Source organism: Eumetopias jubatus, unplaced genomic scaffold, assembly GCF_037043125.1.
Source record: "Eumetopias jubatus isolate StellerSeaLion01/CBP00866 unplaced genomic scaffold, mEumJub1_p1.0 scaffold_6, whole genome shotgun sequence".
NCBI classification, from domain to species: domain Eukaryota; kingdom Metazoa; phylum Chordata; class Mammalia; order Carnivora; family Otariidae; genus Eumetopias; species Eumetopias jubatus.
Window position 1 is genome coordinate 116,587,994 of NW_028274812.1, and position 21,262 is coordinate 116,609,255.

Here is a 21,262-nt window from a genome sequence, read left to right on the forward strand (position 1 = left end):
CACTCAGTGTGGGCTCTGCTTGGGATTCTTTCTCTCTCCCTGTCCTTCACCCTCTGCCCCTTCCCCCACTCAGGCTCTCTCTCTCTCCCTCTCTAAAATAAATAAAATCTTTTAAAATGTTCATTAGAATCCACCAAATTGATTTCACCACTCTATTGAGTCCAGCTGATTTGACTGTAGACATCTCTCAGTCTCCATTTGCCCACTGATTCATTCATTCAACAAACATTGAGTGACACCTGCTTTATGTTAGGCACGTTATCATCAGGCTTCGGTTGCAGCTAACAGACACCACTGTACCTATTCTAAGCAGAAAGGGATATAAGACAGATAATTGGGGGCTTACAAGGTCACTGAAAGGACTGGAGGAGTGAGATCCAGACTGAGCCTCCAGGAATGAAACCCCCCAAACACTGCAGAACTGAGCTGCCAAGGAAGCTACTACCTCAGTCACCATCAGGAAGGTAGGAGTCAGGAGGCCATCACTGCAACCGTCAGCACCAGGAACACACACCTTAGCTGTGATCTCGGGATCAGGGAGCGGCTGCCAAAAATGATTGCCTATGTCTACGATATCTGCCCTAGCCAAAAAAGAGAATGCCTCCCACACAAACCCTTCTTGCCTCCATGCACGTCAGTTCTTAGGCAGTGCATGTGGTCAGTGACACCTAAATCATATCTGGAGTCCTGGGTGTGGTAGTCTAACGTTTCGCTTTCCAGCCCAGCTATACAGAAAGTCACACCAGGAGGAGGTGAAACAGAAGCTAAACAAGCCAATAGATAGCAGCTCCCCCCCCCACCCCCAAGCCAGGGACAAAATGTCTGGAAGTGGTACAGGTTACCTGGTGTGAAGGTAGGTTTCTACTCCCTGTTGGAAAACTTTTCAAATTTTACAGCTGCGTGTCGCTCTGAACACCAACCTATGCCTGACATTTCTATGTTTCTCTTTCATATGTATTTAATATGTTGGGTTTTTTTTAAATCACAAATTTGTTGGTCAGGGTTTTTCCTCTCCTCTGGCAATTTGGTGAGGAAATCTCATGCCGCACAGCCTTCCGCCTTACCAACTGCGCTGTTCTTAGGCACCCATCCTGGTCCACTCTCTGGAAGGTCAGTGGAAGCTGCTTTGTCACTTTCTTCTAGCAACCATCAAGAGAGAATGCTCCCTCTGCTCTGTGCCATTATCAGCTTTGCTCACTGTAACTTGAACTTGCTCCTCCCCTCTAGACTTCCATGGTAATCATAGTTCCTCTCCCTAAAAACAGTTGCTTCACGGACAAAAGATGATATCTGCCACTTGTGGAAACCAAGGCAAGAGATGGTCCTGGGAAAGACAGGTAGATAGATGAGCTCACCTCCCCTTTCTGTGTCCCTTGATGGACCAAACTCGCTCTCCCCTCTGGTACCCGGCTCTGTGCTCAGCTGCCGGCTCCTATTTAAGAGGATACAATAAGATCACTCAGAGCTCAATCAATGTCTGTCTAATAAGTAAATTGTAGAACAAATCACTAATAATGTAATCTCATTTACCAAGACAGGGCTATAGGATATACCAATAGGTGTAGACATGGTAAAAGAAACTGCAAAATAAAAGGCTTAATATAAGACAGAGATTTATTTTTCTTTCATGTAACATTCCAAGCATACATAGTCCAGGGCTGATGTGGCAGCTCCAAAGCCTCAGTGGCCCAGGCTGCTCTGGCATCTATGAGTATTGTTTTAATCAGCAAGGTCCAAGATTAGTTACCAAGCTGTTCCTGTTTCAGGCAGCAGAATGGAGAATGGGGGAAGAAAGGGTCTGAATCCTCCCTTTAAGGACTCTTCCATTCCTTTGGCCAGTCATAGTCACATGGCCAAGCCTAGCTGCAAGGGAAGCTGGAAAATGTAGTATCGATTCTAGGCAGCCATGTACCCTGCAAAAAATGAGGCACGGCGGCAGCCTAGCAGTCTATGTTGTGTGTGTGTTTGCCAGGGGTAGGTATGCTTTCTAATCCCACAAGGTAATTCCCATTCGTGCCCAAGAGTCCTGTCTCTAATCTCCTTAATCATGCAATCTCCATACCACACCTTCTCTGCCTCCTGGACTCACATTTGACTCCAGGATCCCCCAGCATACAAGCACCCAATGTGATATGAGAATGGAGAGGCCTTACAGTGAGGATTCATTTGCCTTTGTCATTGTGAGCTCAGACTGACAGGGCTGGGCCAAACACTGTACCCACATTTATACTCCAAATATACAACAAATATTTGCCAGCCATGTACCCAGAAGATGTCACTGGAGCTCTGCAGTTAGCCTTGATGGTTTCCAGCCTTAGGAAACAGGATTCGTTACATAGTACCTCTTCCCCACCTTCCAATAATGTGACCTGGGGTACCTCCAGCTTCGGGGAATTTCCCCTGAGGTTCCACCCTGGGGTCAAATCTGAGGAATCTGTTAACTCCCATGTAAGTAGCTGAGGTTCTCACACTTGCTCTGACCACTTGGACCTTCTGGTGCTCTCTGTAGAACACCAGGAAGTGGCCAAAGATATAATCCAAGTTCATGAACTCCGCTCTCTTTCTCTGCCTTCCTTCCCTCTTCTCACTCTATTGTATGTATCTAGGTCACTGCTTCTCAGACAACAATACATAAACTATTTTAAGAAATCACATTTCTGTTCTTCTATTATTGTTTGCTCCGTTCTCATTCATTTTGAAATCTCTTACTCATCAGCAGATAAGCTGTAGTAAGTGCCAAACATTTAGGAGAAAAATATCTATTCACTTAATTTTTCCTCCCAATTAAGGAAAGACAGGCATCACTTAGTTTTGGCTATGGGACTTCCTGGCCCAACTCAAGGAAAAGAGGTGTTTTAAGGTGGCAATGACTGAGAAGCTCTGGGGCAGAGGGTTAAGAGGAGAGGAAGACAGCAGAGAGGAAGGGGGACCTCCCAGGCTGGGGTGTTGATTTATCTTTTGACTTAGTGGGGCCAGATGTCATGGAGGCGGAAAGCTCTCTATCCACTCACTTCTTACTCCTCTCAAAGGAAACCATATCATGTTCCAGGACATTCAAATGGCTATAGTTTCTTGTGGGCAGGGATCACAGACATTAAGCTCCCACACTTGAGTGTACTGTTGCAGATTTTTTGTTCTCATTCTCGTTTTGAAAGAAGAGAACCGACCCAGTGGCTGGACCCAGGCAACAATCATTTGTTATTTGTTACCTATCATTGCATAATGAAATACCCCAAAGCTCAGTGGCTAACACATCATTTCTTACTTCACGGTCTCTGTGTGTCAGGAATCCAATCACAGTGTAGCTAGGTCCTGTGGCTCTGGGTCTCTCACAAGGTTGCTGTCAAGGTGTTAGCTGAGGCCGCGGTCATCTTCAGGCTTGACCGGGGTGGATCTGTTTCCAAGCTTCCTCAAGTGGCGGTTGGCAGGTTTTGGTTCCTTGCAGGCTGTTAGACTGACAGTCTCAGTTCTTCACAGGCTTTGGCCTGAGTCCTGCTCAGGTTCCTTGCCACATAGACCTCTCCATAGGACAGCTTGTAGCATGGCAGCTGTCTTCATGAGCATGAGCAAGCGAAAGGCAAGACAGAATGGAAGCAAGATGGAAGTCATAGTCTTTTGTAATCTAATCTTAAAATTAACAGTCTCGGGGCACCTGGGTGGCTCAGTCGGTTAAGCGTCTGCCTTTGGCTCAGGTCATGATCCCAGGGTCCTGGGATTGAGCCCTGAGTCGGGCTCCCTGCTCAGCAGGGAGTCTGTTTCTCCCTCTCCCTCTGCCCCTCCCCCTGTTCATGTTCGCTCTCTCTCAAATAAATAAATTAATAAAATCTCTAAAAAAAAAAAGCCTCTTCCTTTGCCATCTTCTGCTGGTTAGAAGCAAGTCACTAGGTCCAGGTCACATTCAAGGGGAGGCAGATTACACAAGGCATATTTGGGAAGTGGGGGTCACTGGGGTCATTTAGGAGGCTGTCTACCACACTTGCCATCTATTATTATTGGAGAGATATAAAAGTTGTATTTGCTGATGATTAAAGGATTCCTATTTCACAAAAGATAAATCAATCTCTCTCCTCTCTCTTGTTTCTTCACACATAACAGCAACTCTTTAGTTCTTATTGCTCTGAGCTCAGGGAGCAGTTAGTGGTAACATGTAAGTTGAGAGAGAAGGAGAGGCTCTGCTTTAAGCCTTAGGACAAAGCCAGGGACCCCAGTCTGGTTTCCTTGAGAACACTGTGCCAAGATCCTGCTGGAAGTCATCTTGTGGGGACAGCTGAAGTTCCCTTGTCTTGTAATTAGCAGTCTGACTGGCTAACTGTCATCTACCAGCAAGCCAGCCCCTACCATAGTCCCAGCTGAGGGAAACTAATTAGTTGCCGTTTCGGTAAAATTCTCTGCCTTCCTTCCCTCTTCTCACTCTATTGTGTCTAGGCCACTGCATCTCAAACAACAATACATAAACTATTTTAAGAAATCACATTTCTGTTTTTCTATTATTATTTGTTTGCTTCTTGCTCATTCATTTTGAAATCTGTTACTCATCGGCGGAGAAGCTGTAGCGAGTGCCAAAGGTTTCCCACCCTGGAGAACTCCCTCTTTCCTCTCCTCCCCTTTCCCCTTCAGCGATTCAAGGCAAGCCTCTCTCTTCTATAAAGCCTTCTCAGAATCAATGGAAAAGATGGAAATTTCCTTGGAAATGTAATTGCCTGAAGGTAAAAAAAAGGTAAAGAAACAAGCTAACCATCTGAGAGGAAGCCTGAGGGAAGAGATATGATGGCAACTATCAGCTATGAAATTTCTCTTTTCTTTGAAAGCGAACCTCTGTAGGGGGAGACAGATGCATCTAGCTGCTGAGCACACAGTAGGTATTCCATTAGTCCTGGTTGATCGATGCTACCTGGGGTGGTTCTTAAATGTTCTTAAATGTTCACAAATTCTTTGCCACTCTTCCCTTCAAAAGGTAGAGCCTAGGGGCACCGGGGTGGCTCAGTCAGTTAGGTGTCTGACTCTAGATCTCAGCTCAGGTCTTGATCTCAGGGTTTTGAGTTCAAGCCCCATGTTGGGCTCCACATTGGGCATGGAGCCTACTTAAAAAAAAAAAAAAAGATTAAAAAAAATTTAAATGTAAAAAAAGAGCCTAATTCTCCCTTCCTTAAATGTGGGCTTTATCAGTGAATCACTTCTAATGAATAGAATGTAGTGGAGTGATAATGTACGACTTCTGAAGTTAAGTCAGAAAAATTATTGCAGCTTTTGCCCCGCTTTCTCTTGGATGATTCACTTCTAGGGGAAGCCAGAAACTGAGGCCTCCTGCCAACAGCCAGCATCAACTTGCCAGCCAAATAAATGAGCCATCTTGAAAGTGGATCCTCCAGCCCCAGTCAAGCCTTTGGATAACTGCAGCCCTGGGCAAAAGTTTGACAACAACCATAGCTTGACCGAATCAGCACCGCTCAGCTAATTGCTTCTGGATTCCTGTGAGAGCTAACAAATGCTTACTGCTCTTTTAAATTGCTAACCGGAAGAGAGCTGGAGGGACATTGCAGGAGGAAAAGGTTTTTGCTTCCTGGTTCTACTGTGTGTAATTGGCAAGTTCCTGCAGAGCAAGCACCTTCACCTGTGCCCGGTGCCTGGAGCAACCAGCAGCACCAGCAGCTAGCAGCTTCTCCTGGCACTACCCACCTTGGGCAGTCATGTAAGCAGAGTGCCTCCACTTCCTGCAGCGTTTGCAGCTTCTCCCGCACCCCGCACCTGCTGTATACTTGGCTTCTCCGGCATGAGGCTCCTGCAGCACTCACAAGGTCTTGAGCACCAGGCTTCTGCAGCACATAGAGGCCAGCAGCGCCCAATGGACAGCAGCTTCCACAGCCCAGTGGAAAAGAGAGAAGGGCACTGTAGCCAGGGGGAACACTGTATCAAAAGCTTAGAGGCAAGACCACACATGGTAGGATTAGGTCAGCAGGGACTACTAGTTCACTCCAGTTTGGCTGGAGAAGGGATTTTATATGGTAGGCTAGTGGCAAGCAATACGACCAGATCCTGAAGGACCTTAAATACAAAGCTAATTCATTTGGTGCTATCATGTTAAAAAAGGGGGCCAGTGACCATGTCTTTGAAGCTAAAACTCAACCTACTTTTGGTGTAAGGACAATTATACTTGTCAGATCGTGAGACTTAGCTCTGGGGCTGAGAAGGAGTTCACCATGACAGTAGGAAACCCCTGAATGTTTTTGAGAATCATGCAATGTGGGGTTCTGAGATTAGCCTGGAATGTGTTGGGCTGGAGAAAATGGAGAACAGAAGTAGAAAATGATACCCAAAAGTCCTGATGTAGGGAATAGGGTAGCAGCAGTTTAAAGTGAAGAACTTGGAGAGATGTGGGATGTTCGGGATGGCTGGTTGGATGTGGTGAGTTGAAGGTAATGCCCAATACTTAGCTGGTGACATGGGAACACGGAAGCTGGATGAGGGGTAGATAGGATGATGTTGGCTTTTAACAAGTTCCACTGCGGTGACTGCAGTGTATCCAAGAAGCAGGAAGGGACAGCCTCAGGCCTGAACTCAGGAGAGAGACAAGGGCTAATGATTCAGATCTGGAAGCGATGTCTACTCAGGGTGACAAGTCAAACTTTGGGAGACGGTAATGAGGCTGGCTCTCTGTTCAGCCTACCCTCATCAACAACCCTCCCCCAACGCACCCAAGGGATGAAGTCCTGGGTCAGGAATTCAGTGGGGACAAATATCCTCAAGTAGTTCAGTCCTAAATGGACCCCTAAAAGCCAGAAGCACTGTCTTTCTCACCTACCACAGATTCTGGCTTAGGATCTATGGTCCACTCCCATGGGGCCCAGGCCAAGGAATAGGAAAGCAAAAAGCCCAAGACTAGGGGGTTCTAACCCTATTTCGGCCCCAGACCAATCATGTAACCTTGAGCAAGTCACTTTCCCTCTTTGGGTTTGTTTTTTCCTTCAGCAAAATGCCAGGGTTGGCCTTGGACTAGACTGTGGTTTTTAAATCCTGCCTCTGAAGAACAACAGGGTTCCAGAGCTGGGCCAACATGTTCTTCCTCCCGAATCAAGTAGTAGCAGATGGAACAGCTCCAACTTTAGGGTTTTCTCCATAATGTTTTCTTAAACCAGTAGCAACCACTACTGCTTGTTTTCCAGCAAGGGCTCACAGATAACACAATGAATGAACAAGTGGGAAATGCAATGAAAATAGGTGAAACTGGGAAAATCTGAAAATAGGTGACCATATTTTGTTTGACAGTCTTCTTGTTTCTGGAGACTTCACGGTTATGGTTTTATATTACTCACAGAGACACTCTGGTTTCTAAAGCTAAGTTCCAGTGGCATTTCAGGGTGCTTCATAGAGGGTTCTGGGACTCCCCAGTGCCTGTAACCCAAAGAGACTGGAGAAACATCAGACTTGGTGCTCTAAGGACCTTTCCAGTGTTAATCTTTCACTCTCTCAGTCTTTGATCTTTGCACACAGAACACTGCATCTTACATTCATTAATTCCTATAATCCCCATATAATCCTCCCAACAGCCTCATGACATAAGTACTATTATTATATTCATTTTACAGGTGAAGGGAGCACTGAGGCCCAAATAGGGTTAATGGCTTGCCCAGGTCACACAGCTAGTAAGTGACAGAGCTGGGATTTGAACCTGAGAGTCCTATTCCAAAGCTCTCTCTTCCAGTATGCCTGCAGTCTCTGTCATTAATGCTGTCACTAAATACTTTCAGTTCTTCCTTGGACACATGGTAAGACTCATCTTCCCTACCCCCTTTGGCTAGTGAAATGTGAGCAGAAGTAGTGAGCTTCATTTCTGGTGTAACTTTTAAGAGCCAGGGATCACTGCCACATTCCCTGTTCCTTCTCTAGGAGTTAAGGATACACAATAAGAGCCACTCTCAGCCTTGGGCACTGAGAGAAGATGATTTGGAAAAGACACCTGTCCCCCCACCCCCAGCTGACCTGCTAGGGGCTATGATAAAGAAATAACCTTGTCATTTTTTACCACTAAGATTTGGAGGCTGTTTGTTACTGTGGCACAGCCTAGCTCGTCCTGAGGAATCCAATGCAATACCATCTCCTGTTGATTATCTTTGGTCTCAGTTCCCAAACATGCCTTCTCTCTGAAACTCCCTGAAAGCATTGGCTCCACACTCAAATTTGAAAAAGAGCAAGAGGAGAAGGCAATCTGTCCCCAAAAACAGGGAAGTGGGGATGTGTTTTGGGAGATGCGCCCATGCTTCGCCACGCTCTGGGTAGGGATTATGCTGGATAAAATCTACACCCAGCCCCTCGAAGACCCTAGACAGAAACTGCTTCAAGCTTTTCTCCCATAGTCATTTATTGGCTCTCCTTAATTTTATTCCCCACTATTAAAGTAGGAATAACTGGGCCGGCAGGAGGAGGGCCGGACTCCCACATCCTGGGAGCACTGCAGGCTGACTATGACCTTGCAGGCCTGGATCTGAACCTCCTCCTCAGGGTGGATGACCAAGGCGAGCAGCCGGTCTGCCAGTCGGGACTCATCCCCAAAGAGAGCTTCATGAAGAGATTGTTCATTGTAATGCCACTTCACGACACAGTAGTGGGGTGAATTCTGGCCCTCACTTAGCCGCTCAGCAAACACCAGTACCTCGAACAGCAGACTCCCTGGTTGGGTGGACTGAAACAGGTTCAGGAAGTTGGAGTGCACCTGTGATGGGAATAGAGCGACAATGACAAAGAAATCCAAGACAAGTTCTGAGGTTCTTCTTCCATCTTCCTGTTGCCGCAACTCCCCAGTACACCTAAGTTTCAGATTCAACTGTATAGGAATTTTTTAGTTTTCCCTTCATTATCATTCTCTAACATAATTGCACTGTGGTCATAAAACATGAGAGATAGGATCATCATATTGATTCTGGGAAATTGGTTGAGTCAAACATTAAAGCTTAGCATGTGGCTGATTTTTATAAATATTTTGTGTGCTTGAGAGGAATATACACTTAACGAATTGTAAAGTGTTCTAGATGTGTCTAATGGCTCAGGCTTATTTATATTATTCACAGTAAATATACCCTTACTGGTTTTAGGTTTTTATCTATTAATTGCTGAAAAAATACATCTCCCAAATCTTCCATTGTGATGGTAGATGTGTCAATTTTTCCTTATAATTATTCACCCATGAGAAAGAAGGAAATCCTGTCATTTGTGACAGTATGGATGAACTTTGAGGACATTATGCTAAGTGAGATAAGCCAGACAGAGAAAGGCAAATACTGCATGGTATCACTTATTGGTGGAACCTAAAAAAAAAAAAAAAAAAGTCAAACTCAGAAACAGAGTAGGAAAGTGGTTGCTAGGGGCTGGGGGTGTAGAAGAAATAGGGAGACTTTGGTACAAGGGTATAAACTTTTAGCTATAAATCGAACAAGGTGTGGGGATGCCTGGGTGGCTCAGTCGGTTGAGGGTCTGACTCTTGATTTTGGTTCAGGTCATGATCTCAGTGTCCTGAGATCGAGTCCTGTGTTGGGAGCCATGCTGGCTGTGGAGCCTGCTTGAGATTCTCTCTCTCCCTCTACTCCTCCCCCTGCCGCTTGTGTCTCCCTTAAAAAAAAAAAAAAGATGAATAAAGTCTGAAGATCTAATGTAAAACATAGTGATTAAAGTTTATAACAATGTATTAGATAGCTGAAATTTGCTGAGAGTAGAAACTAAAATATTCTCACACACAAAAAGATAAATATGTGAAGTGATAGATGTGTTAATCAACTAGATGGTGAGAATCCTTTCACTATATATATATATATATCAAATCACCACGATGTACATTTTAAATATTTTACAATTTTGTCTCTTCATTATACCTCACTAAAACTGAAAAAAAAAAAATTTCCTTGTCATTCTATCAAGTTTTGCCATATAGGGATGCCTGGATGGCTCAGTCGGTTAAGCGGCTGGCTCAGGTCATGATCCCAGGATCCTCGGATCGAGTCCCACATTGGGCTCCTTGCTCAGCAGGGAGCCTGCTTCTCCCTCTCTCTCCCTCGGCTTGTGCTCTGTCAAATAAATAAAATCTTTAAAAAAAAAGTTTTGCCATATAAATTTTGAGGTTATGTTATTAGGTTCATAGAAGTTTAGAGATCCTTTGTCCTTCTGAACTGTTATTATGTAGTGTCCCTGTCTATTCCTAATAATGGTTTTTGTTATAAGTAATTTTTCTCTAATATGAAAATACCTACATTTACTTTTGTTTTGTCACCTGGATTCCTGGCTCTCAGAGTTCAGATCCCCTTAAAGGAGAATCCCCCCCTCAACAAAATGAATTCTCATTCTATTGGGAGAATCGAAGAGGGGATAGTTTTCAATATATCTAGTACAAAGGCAGGAAGAGAAACAAGACGATCTTGTTAGGACTAAGTCTGTCTGGGGAATCCATGATTCTTCCTTCCCCAGTATCTGAGTTGGTATCCATTAATCCTTCTTCAGTTCCTTTCTCACCTGGCAGTTTAGAATATCATACAGAAGGTCGTTCTTCTGTGCTAGGTAGCTCAGCAATCGTGTGGCTTGCACCTAAATAAAAAGAAGAGTAAAGCATGAGAAGGCAGGTAAATGTGGGCCTGAGCAGGGAAGGCACAAATCTCTGCTCCTCCCTCTAGGTGCTGTGCCAGCGCTGGTAGGAGGGGCAGGGCCTGGGCCATGGTCCTTAGGCACCTGTGCCAGGATATATTCTGACTGCAGGATCTCCATCAAGGCAGGCATCACCCGTCGCAGCTGTGGATGTACATAGTCAGGCAGTGGGAGGCTGTTGAGGAGTCTGAGGCCGGCAACATGCAGTTCCGAATCCCAGATGGTGGAGATCAGTTCCAGTACCTTGATGGTGTGTTCCTGGGAGGTAGAGGGGGTAGGGGGAGAAGGGTCTGCTTTTATGTGGTGATCCCCAACACTATCCCAGCCTCTGAGTTCACTCTTCCCTCCCCCTACCTATGATGCCCAAGCCCAAACCCAGTAGACAACTCCCTTGAACTTGCACTCTCAACATTACTTGACCTAGTTGGCCACGCCTGCCTCCTTTGTGCACCTGGCTTCTCTTCCACAGACTTCTTTCCTGGTTCTTCTGCCCAACCTTTTCTTCTCTATCTTCCTCACTCCCTTAGTGATATTATCCAGACTCAGTGTTAAATACTGTTGATGCTGAGGCCTTTCAAATTTCTGTCCCTAGCCCAGACCTCTCTGGGAAAACTCCAGACTCATATATTCCGGTGCCAAATCCACTTCTTCCCATAATGCTTTTTACTTTTTTTTAAAGATTTTATATTTACGTAATCTCTATACTCAACGTGGGGCTCAAACACACAACTCCGAGATCAAGAGTTGCATGCTACACTGAACCAGCCAGGCGCCCCTTCCCAGAATGCTTGCTAGACCTCTCAGAGTTAACACATACCCAGCCCCCAAACCTGTTTCTCTCACCACCTTCCCTGTCTCTGCTTTTGGTCACACCTCCCTTCCCACTACTCAGGTCAAAAACCTGTGGTCCTCTTTAACTACTTTGTTTCTCCTCACACTGCTTTTCTAGTGCTTCAGAAAATCCCGTTAGCTCTACCTTCAAAATCTGTCAACAGTCAAGCTGTTCCTACCACCCTGTTCCAAACCACCATCAGTTCTCACCTGGACTTCTGCAATAGCCTCCTGTCTCCCTGATTCCATCCTCCCCCCCTGCACCCATTTTCAGAACAGCAGACATGTTAGACATGTCACTCTTCTGCTCAAGTCCCTAGCTCATTCAGGGTAAGAGCTAAAGTCCTTACAGTGGCTTACAAGGTCCAATCTGCTCTGCCGCTCTCCCCTCACAATTTCTTTGATCTCATCTCCTATTCTCTTTTTTGCTCCCACGGTTCACATCACAATGGTCTCTTAGTCATTCTTTGAGCATGCCAAGTACACACTTATCTTGTTTTTGCACAGGCTGTTTTCTCTACTTAGAATGCTCTCCCTCCAGATAGTCATAGCTCACTCTCTTACCTCCTTCAAGATTTTACTTTAATGTCACCTTCCCAGTAAGGCCTTCCCCAACCACTCCCTTTTTTAAGATGGCAGCCACTCCCCACCCAGCCTTCCTTATCCTCCATCTTTATTTCATTCTTCTCCACAGCACTGTCACAGGCAACACACTTTTTATTTCCGAATAATTATAAGTTCTCAGGAAGTTGCAAAAATAGCCCAGAGACATCCTGTGGGTGCTTCACCCAGATTCCCTCAATGGTTAACCTTATGTAATTATATACAGTATCAACACTAGGAAATTAGTATTGGTACAGGTGTGTGCTATCAACAGATTACTCCATCAGAGTTGTCCCCTTACCACAGAGATCTCCCTCATGGGACTCCATTATAGTCACATTTCCCCCCCTCACCAAAACCAGCCCTCACGACTGGTAACCACTCATCTGTTTTCCATCTCTATATTCTTGTCACTTTGAGAATGTTTGTTACATGTTGAGTCCTACTTTGTGACCTTCTGAGATTGGTTTTTCACTCAGTAGGATGCCCTTGAGATCCAAGTTGTTGTATCAATAGTTCATTCCCCTTTATTTTTTTTTTTAAGATTTTATTTATTTATTTGAGAGAGAGAATGAGATAGAGAGCTCATGAGAGGGGGGAGGGTCAGAGGGAGAAGCAGACTCCCTGCTGACAGCAGGGAGCCCGATGCGGGACTCGATCCCGGGACTCCAGGATCATGACCTGAGCTGAAGGCAGTCGCTTAACCAACTGAGCCACCCAGGCGCCCCTCCCCTTTATTTCTGAGGAGGGTTCCATGGTATGGATTAGCACAGTTTAACCATTTATCTATTGAGAGACATTTTGGTTGTTTCCAGTTTTTGACTAGTACAAGTGAAATGGCTACAAATAATTGCATACAGGCTTTTGTGCAGACGTGTTTTCATTTCTCTAGGATAAATGCTTCAGAGTGCAACTGCTGAGTTGTATGATAAATGTATCCTTCATTTTTTATTTTTTGTTTTTAAGCAGGGTCCATATGGAGCCCAATCCAGGGGTCTGAACTCATGATCCTAAGATCAAGACGAGACCTGAGATCAAGAGTTGGATGCTCAACTGACTGAGCCACCCAGGCACCCTGATAGTTCATTTTTAAAAGAAATAGCCAAACTATTTTCTGGAGTGGGTGCTGTACCATTTTATATTCCCACCAGCAACACACGAGAGAGCCCATTTCTATCTTCACCAGCATTTGGTATTGCCACAAATTTTGAGTTTGGACTATTTAATAGGAGTATAGTGCTGTCTCACTGTGGTGGTAATTTGCATTTCCCTAATCTCTACTGATGTTAAACATCTTTTCATGGGATTATATGCAACTCTTAGATCTTCTTCAGTGCTGTATCTCTCTGTTTTTTGCCCATTTCCTAATTGGATTTTTAAAAATATTGAGTCTTGAGAGCTCTTTATATGATACAGATAGGAGTCCTTTGTCACATATGTGCTCTGCAAATGTTTTCTCCCTGTCTGCAGCTTGTCTTTTCATCCTCTTAAGAGGTTCCTCCACTAGGCATGTCTTTAGTTTTGATGAAGTCCAATGTATCCATTTTTTCTCTTACAGATCATGCTTTTGGTGTTATTTCTAAGAACTCTTCATCAAGCTCTAAGTCCCAGATTTTCTCTTTTGAAACTGTACCACCCGCCCCATACCAGCTTCCTTGTGGCCGGACTTCATTTTTCTCTAGAGTTAGTCTGGGTGGTGTTTCAGGCAGAGGGAACAGCAGGTGCAAGGGCCGGGGAGTGGGAGAGCATGAAACATACAGTGTGAATGGCTAGGGCTGGGGCAAGGAGGTGGAGGATCATGCTCTTTATGTTGAGAGCCCTGAGGAATACCAAGCAAGGGGTTGATGGGATCAGATCCCTTTGGACAGAGTGGTCTGACTTAGAGAATTGGGGGCAAGGTAGGTCCATTTTTGACATGCTGGGTTAGAGGGCCTCTAGGAAGTCTAAGTGGGGCAACTGGCCCTGGGGTTGGGGGAGTTCCCAGGCTATGGACAGAGATGCAGGAAAACACATCTAGATGAAAACTGAGGCCAGTGAGTGGCTGCTTTTACCCAGAGAGAGAACAGGGATCAGGTCCCCAGGACACCCTGGGGAAAGTATTGCCCAGGCCAGCTGCATCAGAATCTCCTGGGAGGCTTGTGAAAAACATAGCTCCCCTGCTGAACTAGCCTGTCTAGGTGTGGGGCCCTGAAATCTTCACTTTTAACCAGCTCTGCAGGCAATTCTGATATGTTTGAGAATTACTGACTTATGGAAACTCAGAGACTTAAGCGATAAAGTAGAGATGGCCAGCAAGTGGAGACCTAGAGACCTTTATTTCCCCCCAAAAAGTTTTTTTTTTCCTTTCTATTTTTAAGTAGGCTTCACACTCAACATGGGGCTTGAACTCATGACCCCGAGATCAAGAGTCACATGCTTTACTGACTGAGCCAGCCAGGTGCCCCTCTCCAAAAAAGCTTAATGCAAAAAAATCAAAGTGTGAAAATACCAAGTTTGGGGGAGGAAATATAATGCAACGGGAACACTCATGCAGAGCCCGTAGAGCGTGTAAATTGATACAATCCTTCTTGAGAAGTTGGGCATACATTTTCACCCAGCCATTCTACTCCTGCATACAGATCCTAGAGAGTCTCCTATATCCTCAAGGGAGATGTATACAAGAACACTCATGGCACAATGTGGAAACAATTTCAGGGCCTACCCATGGGCAAATGGATAAATAAAATTGCAGGATATTCATGAAGTAGAATACTATACAACGGTGGAAAATAAGGAAACAGAGCTATCCACACCAATAAAGGTGAATCTTTCAATGTTGCGGGGCGGGGTAGGGGAAGGCAAACCACAGAATACAAACTGCATACTTCCAGGTATACGGAGCTTAAAAACATCCCAAACTACATTTTGCCCATTCATTTATTATCTGCCTTGTCTTGCTGGAATATGATACCTGAATATATGGCAAAACTATACAGAAAATCAAGGAATTGATGCACAACATGCAGGAAATAATTGCCTCTGTTTGGGGGAGAGTTTGGGATTGGGGAGGGGCATCGGGAGCATCTAACTTGTTGATCACATTCTATTTCTCAGCCATGCATTTTGTTTTATAGTTCTTTCCACTGTACACATATAAAATGTAAGTTTTCAATATTTTACTTATTTTTAATTCAGGAGAGACCATTTGCTAGAGAGAAATTTGGAAGTCAAGGAAGGAAGGGGGTTCTTTTTTAAGATTGGAAGGATTAGAGCATGTTGAATACTAATGGGAAGGAGTGGGGGGAAGTCCATATCAGACAAAGACGCTAATTAAGGAGAGAGGCCATTAAAGAAGGGGATGGGATCCAGGACTGAGACTAACATTGACCCTAGACAGGAAGAAAACCATGTTTTCATAGCATTAGCACGGAAGGATGGGTGTGGAAACAGGTAAAGCTGGGAACATTTCGTGGCTTATATTTTCTCTACATGGTGGTAGTGAAGGCATCTGTGGCCCAGCCACCAAGTATCAGACCAACACAGCACAGGGGGTGGTATATCTGATCCTCGTCCCTGGTTCTAGGCACAGAGCTCCTAAAATCCATGCATTTGTTGGGTGCCTGGGTGGCATAGTCGTTTGGGCATCCAACTCGGTTTCGGCTCAGGTCCCATCTCAGGAGTTTAGGAGCTCAGCACAAGAGTCCGCTTGAGATTTTCTGCCTCTCCTTCCCACTGCCCCTCCTGTGTGCTGTCTCTCTCTCTCTAAAATAAAATCTTTTAAAAAAATCCTTGCAATTGCCTGATAGAAGGGCCCTTTGTTATTCATAATAAGCTCCTCTCAGTTGCCCCAGAGCTTATGCTGATTAGGTGACTCTTGGTGGATGGTAGACAGCTTCCGGATGGGGGCGCTAAAGGCCGGAAAGGCCAAGCCATGATTAGAGGGTTGAAGAAGGAAGGGAGGGGTTAGAGATTGAGTTCACTCACCAAAGGCCAATGATTAATCAATCACGCCTACATAATGAAACCTCCATAAATACCGCTAAATGACAGGGCTCAGCAAACTTCTGGGTTGGTGAACACATCAAGGTGCTAACAGAGTGGCTTGCCTAGAGAAGGCCCAGAAGCTTTGCACCCTTGTCCCCATACTTTGCCCTACATGCCTCTTCCATTTGACTGCTCCTCAGTTGTATATTTCAGAATAAACTGGTAAGTGTAAGTAAAGTGTTTTCCTGAGTTCTGTGAGTCATTCTAGTGAATTACCAAACCGGAGGAGGAAGTCCAAATTTATAGCCAAATGTACTGGCACTTGTGACTGGCATGGGAAGTGGTGGGGGGGCAGTCTGTGGGACTGTCCTTTGTCCTTTACCTGTGGGACCTGCACCAGCCCTAGGTAGACAGTGTCAGAATTGAGTTGAACTGTAGGACACCCCCATTGGTGTTATAGAATGAGTTGATATCAGAAAGAACCCCAGTGCTTTCTGCTGTTTGGGGCTCAGAGATACTCCTAGCACCCCAGTTCAGTTTCGGCCTGAGATTCAAAGATTTATGACCCTTGAGGAGGGTCTCACTTAATTACAAGGAAAAGCATATTTCTAGGGGCACCTGGGTGGTTCAGTTGGGTAAGCGACTGCTTTCGGCTCAGGTCATGATCTTGGAGTCCCGGGATCGAGTCCCGCATCAGGCTCCCTGCTCAGCGGGGAGTCTGCTTCTCCCTCTGACCCCCCCCCTCATGCTCGCTCTCTCTCATTCTCTCTCTTAAATAAATAAAATCTTTAAAAAAAAAAAAAAAGAAAAGCATATTTCTGGATTACAAATACAGACCCAAACAACTTCTGGAACACGACCATTTATCCTATGCCCATTAAAGAACCCATGGACTACGGACATCCTGTGCGCTCTACCCCACCACTTGCCTCTGGGCTCACCTGGATTTTAAGCCTGAATTTTCTGATGCCAGAGAAAGCTTTAAGTGTGTTCAGAGCTTGGATTTTGACACTGTTGTCCTTGTCATCCAGCATGGAGCCCACTAAGCTGATGTCATCAGTAGTACAAGAAGAGGCCTAGAGTGGGCCAGGAGAGATGGAAGAGGCAGGAGAAGCGGGTGTCCTGGACCCACTGCCCCCCACATCACCAAGACCCCTCAGCACCAGCCCTCCCGCCATCAGCCAGAGAAATAGGTCCCGGGACAGGGTCTGGCCAGCCAAGGGAGTAAGGATCCGGTGTAGCCCCAGGGGTTGGGCTGGCTGGGAGGGACCTCCTGCTGTCTTTCCCTCACCTCGGCCTCCAGCAAGTACACACAGCGCGTGATACTGTGCAGGATCATGCTCTTGGCGTACTCATCCTGTTTGTACTCCAAAGAGTTGAGGAGCCTCCGGAGTTCACCCGAGTCCCGCCCGTGCCGCTCTCGCTCGACTGCCAGGCCTAGACAGCCACCCCAGCCCAGTTCAGGTTCTGGACTCAGAAGTGATCAAAGAATGGGGTTGGGAAGTGGGGGAGAGAGAGGGACCTGGGGACAAGGCTGCCTTGCCTTTTCTGAAGAGGCCTTCTTGCTCTGTGCAGGACCACCAAGTACAGCTGAGCCGTGTGTGTGGCAGGAGAGGTGCTATGTCTAATGAGGTGTCATTCAGATCATAAGTGTCCTAGTTTTGAATACTTACTATAACAATTTTCTGGCCCACGGCAGTCATGTCTCCTATTTTGTCATAATCAGTACATGGCAGTGATATCCCAACGGACGGCAATAACACGTCTTGCAGAAGGGTGCCTTTTTCTACTTTGCACAAAGTTGTCGTATGGACTAGTGGAGGCTCTGGGCACGCAGATGGCCCAATTTTCCCTTAGGGAGAACTGCTAATGCCAAACTTCCAAGCAGGAGCATCCTGGGAGCTAGAGTGAAGGCAGAATCTGGAGACCTGCCAAATGAGTCCTGAGGATCCACTTGAGTGCCATCTACTCCCTGGGGACTCTGAGCTAGCATCTCTATGGTGGGTTTGAGAAAGATGGAGAAGAGGAAGAAAGGACAGAGGAACTTGGAGGAGTCACCTTTGGGCCCTCCCACACTGGAGGCCTCGGGAGCAGGTGCCTCCTGGGGCAGAGCCCTCTCCCCAGGGCCCGTACACTCACGGGCGATGCAGATGGGTGAGGCAGTGTAGAGGGGCGGCTGGCATTTGATACCAGCCCTGATGGCCTTGTAGAGCAGGTAGATGAACCCAGCGCCTGTGGCCAAGCCCACTACACCTTTTCGGATGTCCATTTGCCCCAGGTACTGGGGGATGCTCATACCCATGTCTTCAGTGTGGCCTTGCGCCCGGGTGGGAGCTAGGCCCAAGGCACCTGGCAAGGGCCTTCTGGAACCAGAACTCTGGCAGGGCCAGGAACCAAGATACCAGAATCAGAACCTGGGCAACAAAGGAAACTGGGGAAACGGGATGGAGGGCGGTGATCAGGAAATGGGGCAGCCAGGAGTGCTGGGAAGGGAAGTTTCAGCTTCAGAGGCTGTCGGAAATGAAGCTCAAGACTATGGGAATAAAAAGTCTGGGGGTGGGGCAGGAAGGTCCTTCCCATCCCCTTTTCTTTAGGGAAGCCAGGTTGGTTGGGCCCCAGCAGGCAGCTCTAAAGGCTGATTTCCTCCATTAGAGGGCAGCAGAGGCCCGATTTCTGGGCTCGTTCCTTTGGAAGTTTCTGGGAGGGGTGTTTGGGATGTGCCCATTGGCAACATCATTCTCACTCTCTGGCCTCCCATCTTTGATTTCTTCACCACAGATTCACTGCTGGGCCTCGGGGTGTTTCTGCAGGCAGGGCCCCCGTCCATCAAGGGGAGCACTTTATGAAGTCTTGCCATCCTCAGGCAAACCCATCATCTTCCAGAAACTGTAGTTCCCCTGTAGTGGGTAAGTTCTACCTGTCTGGCCAGAAGCTCTTGAAGGCAGCTCTCTCTGCATCTCCAACAACCGGTAGAGTCTTGCACTTAGTAGGTGCCCAAATCATGACTTCTGTCATTCTTTGAGGACTTGAGGAATCTGGTTATGGGGGCTCCAGGCCCATTTAACCAGTGTGACTCTGGAGGAGGGACTGCCCTTGCCTGGGTCACAATCTGTGACTGTTTGCAACCTGGGGGGGATCCACATTTACCATTCTATAACTCCAGGATTACAATTTGGGTAGATGTATGCCTTTACATGATGGGGGCCTAAATCTGGGAGTACCACAGTCCAATGCCCCGCACCCCAGTGCCCGGCACCCCGCCCCACCCCATCCCTACAGGATTAGATGAGGCCTGAAGGCCTCCTGTGGAGTCAGAAAATGCCACCATCCCAGAAACATGAGAGTCCAGCTTTGGAGGACTTGGTCTCCCCCAATAGGATGGGGCAGGTGAGAGCGGACCCTTCTCTCTTTCTCCCCTTCCCCACTTGGCCCCATACCTGTGCCTCGCCTCCTCATACAGAACAGGGAGGTGACAGGCCCTGAGCCAGGCTCAGGCCCAGAGCCAGCATGGAGCATCATTGTACCAGAATAGATCTTCACCTGCCTGGCTTTGAGCTCCTGTTGGAAGGTTCTAGGTCATGGGCTACACCTGGGCTTGAAGGAGGCGGAGAGATGGGGAAATAGCATCCTCAAGGCTGCTGCAGCCAGCCAGGCCTGACTGCTCAGAGCCTTCACCCATCACACCCCAGGCTGTAGGCAACACTCTCAGGTGGCTGTTCTTTTCCTTTCCTATCTACTGTCCTTGGCCCTCCTCAAGCTCATTTGTAGCACTCTACCCAGTCCCAAGGTGGGTGACTACATGGACTCTGCAAGGAGGGGTAACAGAGGCCATGGAGGCCTCCTGCTGCCATAGAACCACCTGTCATGCCCCGTGAACTCCAGGCAGGAAATGGCTGCCTGATGGGACTGCTTTAGGTTCCAAGGCTACCCTAGTGGATCTGAGGATAGATCCTTCAGAACAAGGTTCCCGCCCTCCCCTGGGGTAGGAACCACAGCTGCTGACCTCTCCAGTCCATGGACTTGATTCTGCAACCCTCGTTTCCTAAGCAAATGCAGTGCTCACCTGTTCTTTAAAAGCTTCCAAAGAAGGAGTGTTCCTTCTTGGCTTTAACCTAACTCCTTCCTGCTACACCTAAAGCCCACTTCTTTTGGTTCTGCTCTCAAGTGATGCAGAGGGATGAAGAGGCCGAGGCCATCCCCAGAGTGATATTTCATTAGTCCACAGCACAGTGGAAAACACACAGAGGGAAGTCCACTTGTTGGCGTGAAGTCAATGACTGTCCCTTCTCGGGAATGACTGCTTCTGATTTAGATGAGGTCTTTCTTATTTTAAGAATTAAAATGCATTTGCTTTTATGAAATGATGGTGCTAATAGATGATAGTTGTGTTCTGAGTGTTCTTATGGTGCATAAATTAAAGCTGCAACTTTGTAGGAACGTGGCTTTTGTTTTCTTGCTTTGTTTCTTCTGTCAAATTCAAAGATCTGGAATCACTGACTAGAGAGAAGTCTGAGATTCCATATACACACAGTCAGCCTCCAAGTTTCTTACCTGTCCTCAACAAGGCAAAAAGACCTGGGTTGCCCGAGTGCACACCTCTGTCAAGTGCACTGGCTTTCTACATTCAAAGCTGGTATTGCCATCATGGTAAGTGCAATTTACTTTAGTGAAGGAGAGTGTGGGCTCTCGCCAGACTGCCAGGATTCATAACCAGTTCAGCCACTTAGCTTTGTGCTCTCTTCGTACCTGACTTTCCCCACCTGTAAAATGGGAATAATAATGTCTGCCTCATGGGGTTGTTTGTGAGGCTTAAATACTTGAAACAGTACCCAGTATGCGGAGCCCATTAAATGTCAACTGTAATAATTATTATTACAAGCAGGTTTCACCTAGACAAAAATGTAGGGTGTGGGAAAACAGTGAGCACACAGATGGTGGGCCTCAATGACACCCGAAAAACACATTATTCTTCTGGTCTACCCCTCCCACTCTGCTCTTCTTCAGACTAATCAATCTCCACAACCCTAATCCACTTAATTGCCTTGAGCAACTCTGGAGCCCTCTTTGAAGCCCTCCCCCCAAATACTTACCAGCCCATTCCCCACCTATGAAACCTCAAACTCCCAGCTCTGGTAATGAGTGTTTCAGCCTAGTTAATTAGAAAAGCCTAATACGCTACTGGGGGCCTACCATGCAAGACACAGTGCTAGGCCATTACGGTGGGTGATTCTGGAAAGGGGCG

At 46.6% G+C, this 21,262-nt stretch overlaps 1 protein-coding gene across 2 annotated transcripts; it reads right to left on the bottom strand.

Annotated features, from left to right (window-relative positions):
• Nucleotides 1-8,338: 8,338 nt before the first annotated feature.
• On the bottom strand, nt 8,339-20,780 carry ARMC12 (armadillo repeat containing 12). 2 transcript variants are annotated; one of them, XM_088024012.1, is made up of 6 exons: nt 18,079-20,780; nt 17,312-17,457; nt 16,962-17,096; nt 10,708-10,881; nt 10,495-10,566; nt 8,339-8,707 (listed from the first exon to the last, which is right to left on the bottom strand). In XM_088024012.1, exons 1-6 carry the CDS (start codon nt 18,320-18,322, stop codon nt 8,375-8,377), a joined length of 1,104 nt encoding a protein of 367 aa, XP_087880138.1. In that variant the 5' UTR covers nt 18,323-20,780; the 3' UTR covers nt 8,339-8,374. The 2 variants fall into 2 exon arrangements, with proteins under 2 accessions (XP_087880138.1, XP_087880137.1); XM_088024011.1 differs by having other exon boundaries at nt 18,160-18,443.
• Nucleotides 20,781-21,262: the final 482 nt, after the last annotated feature.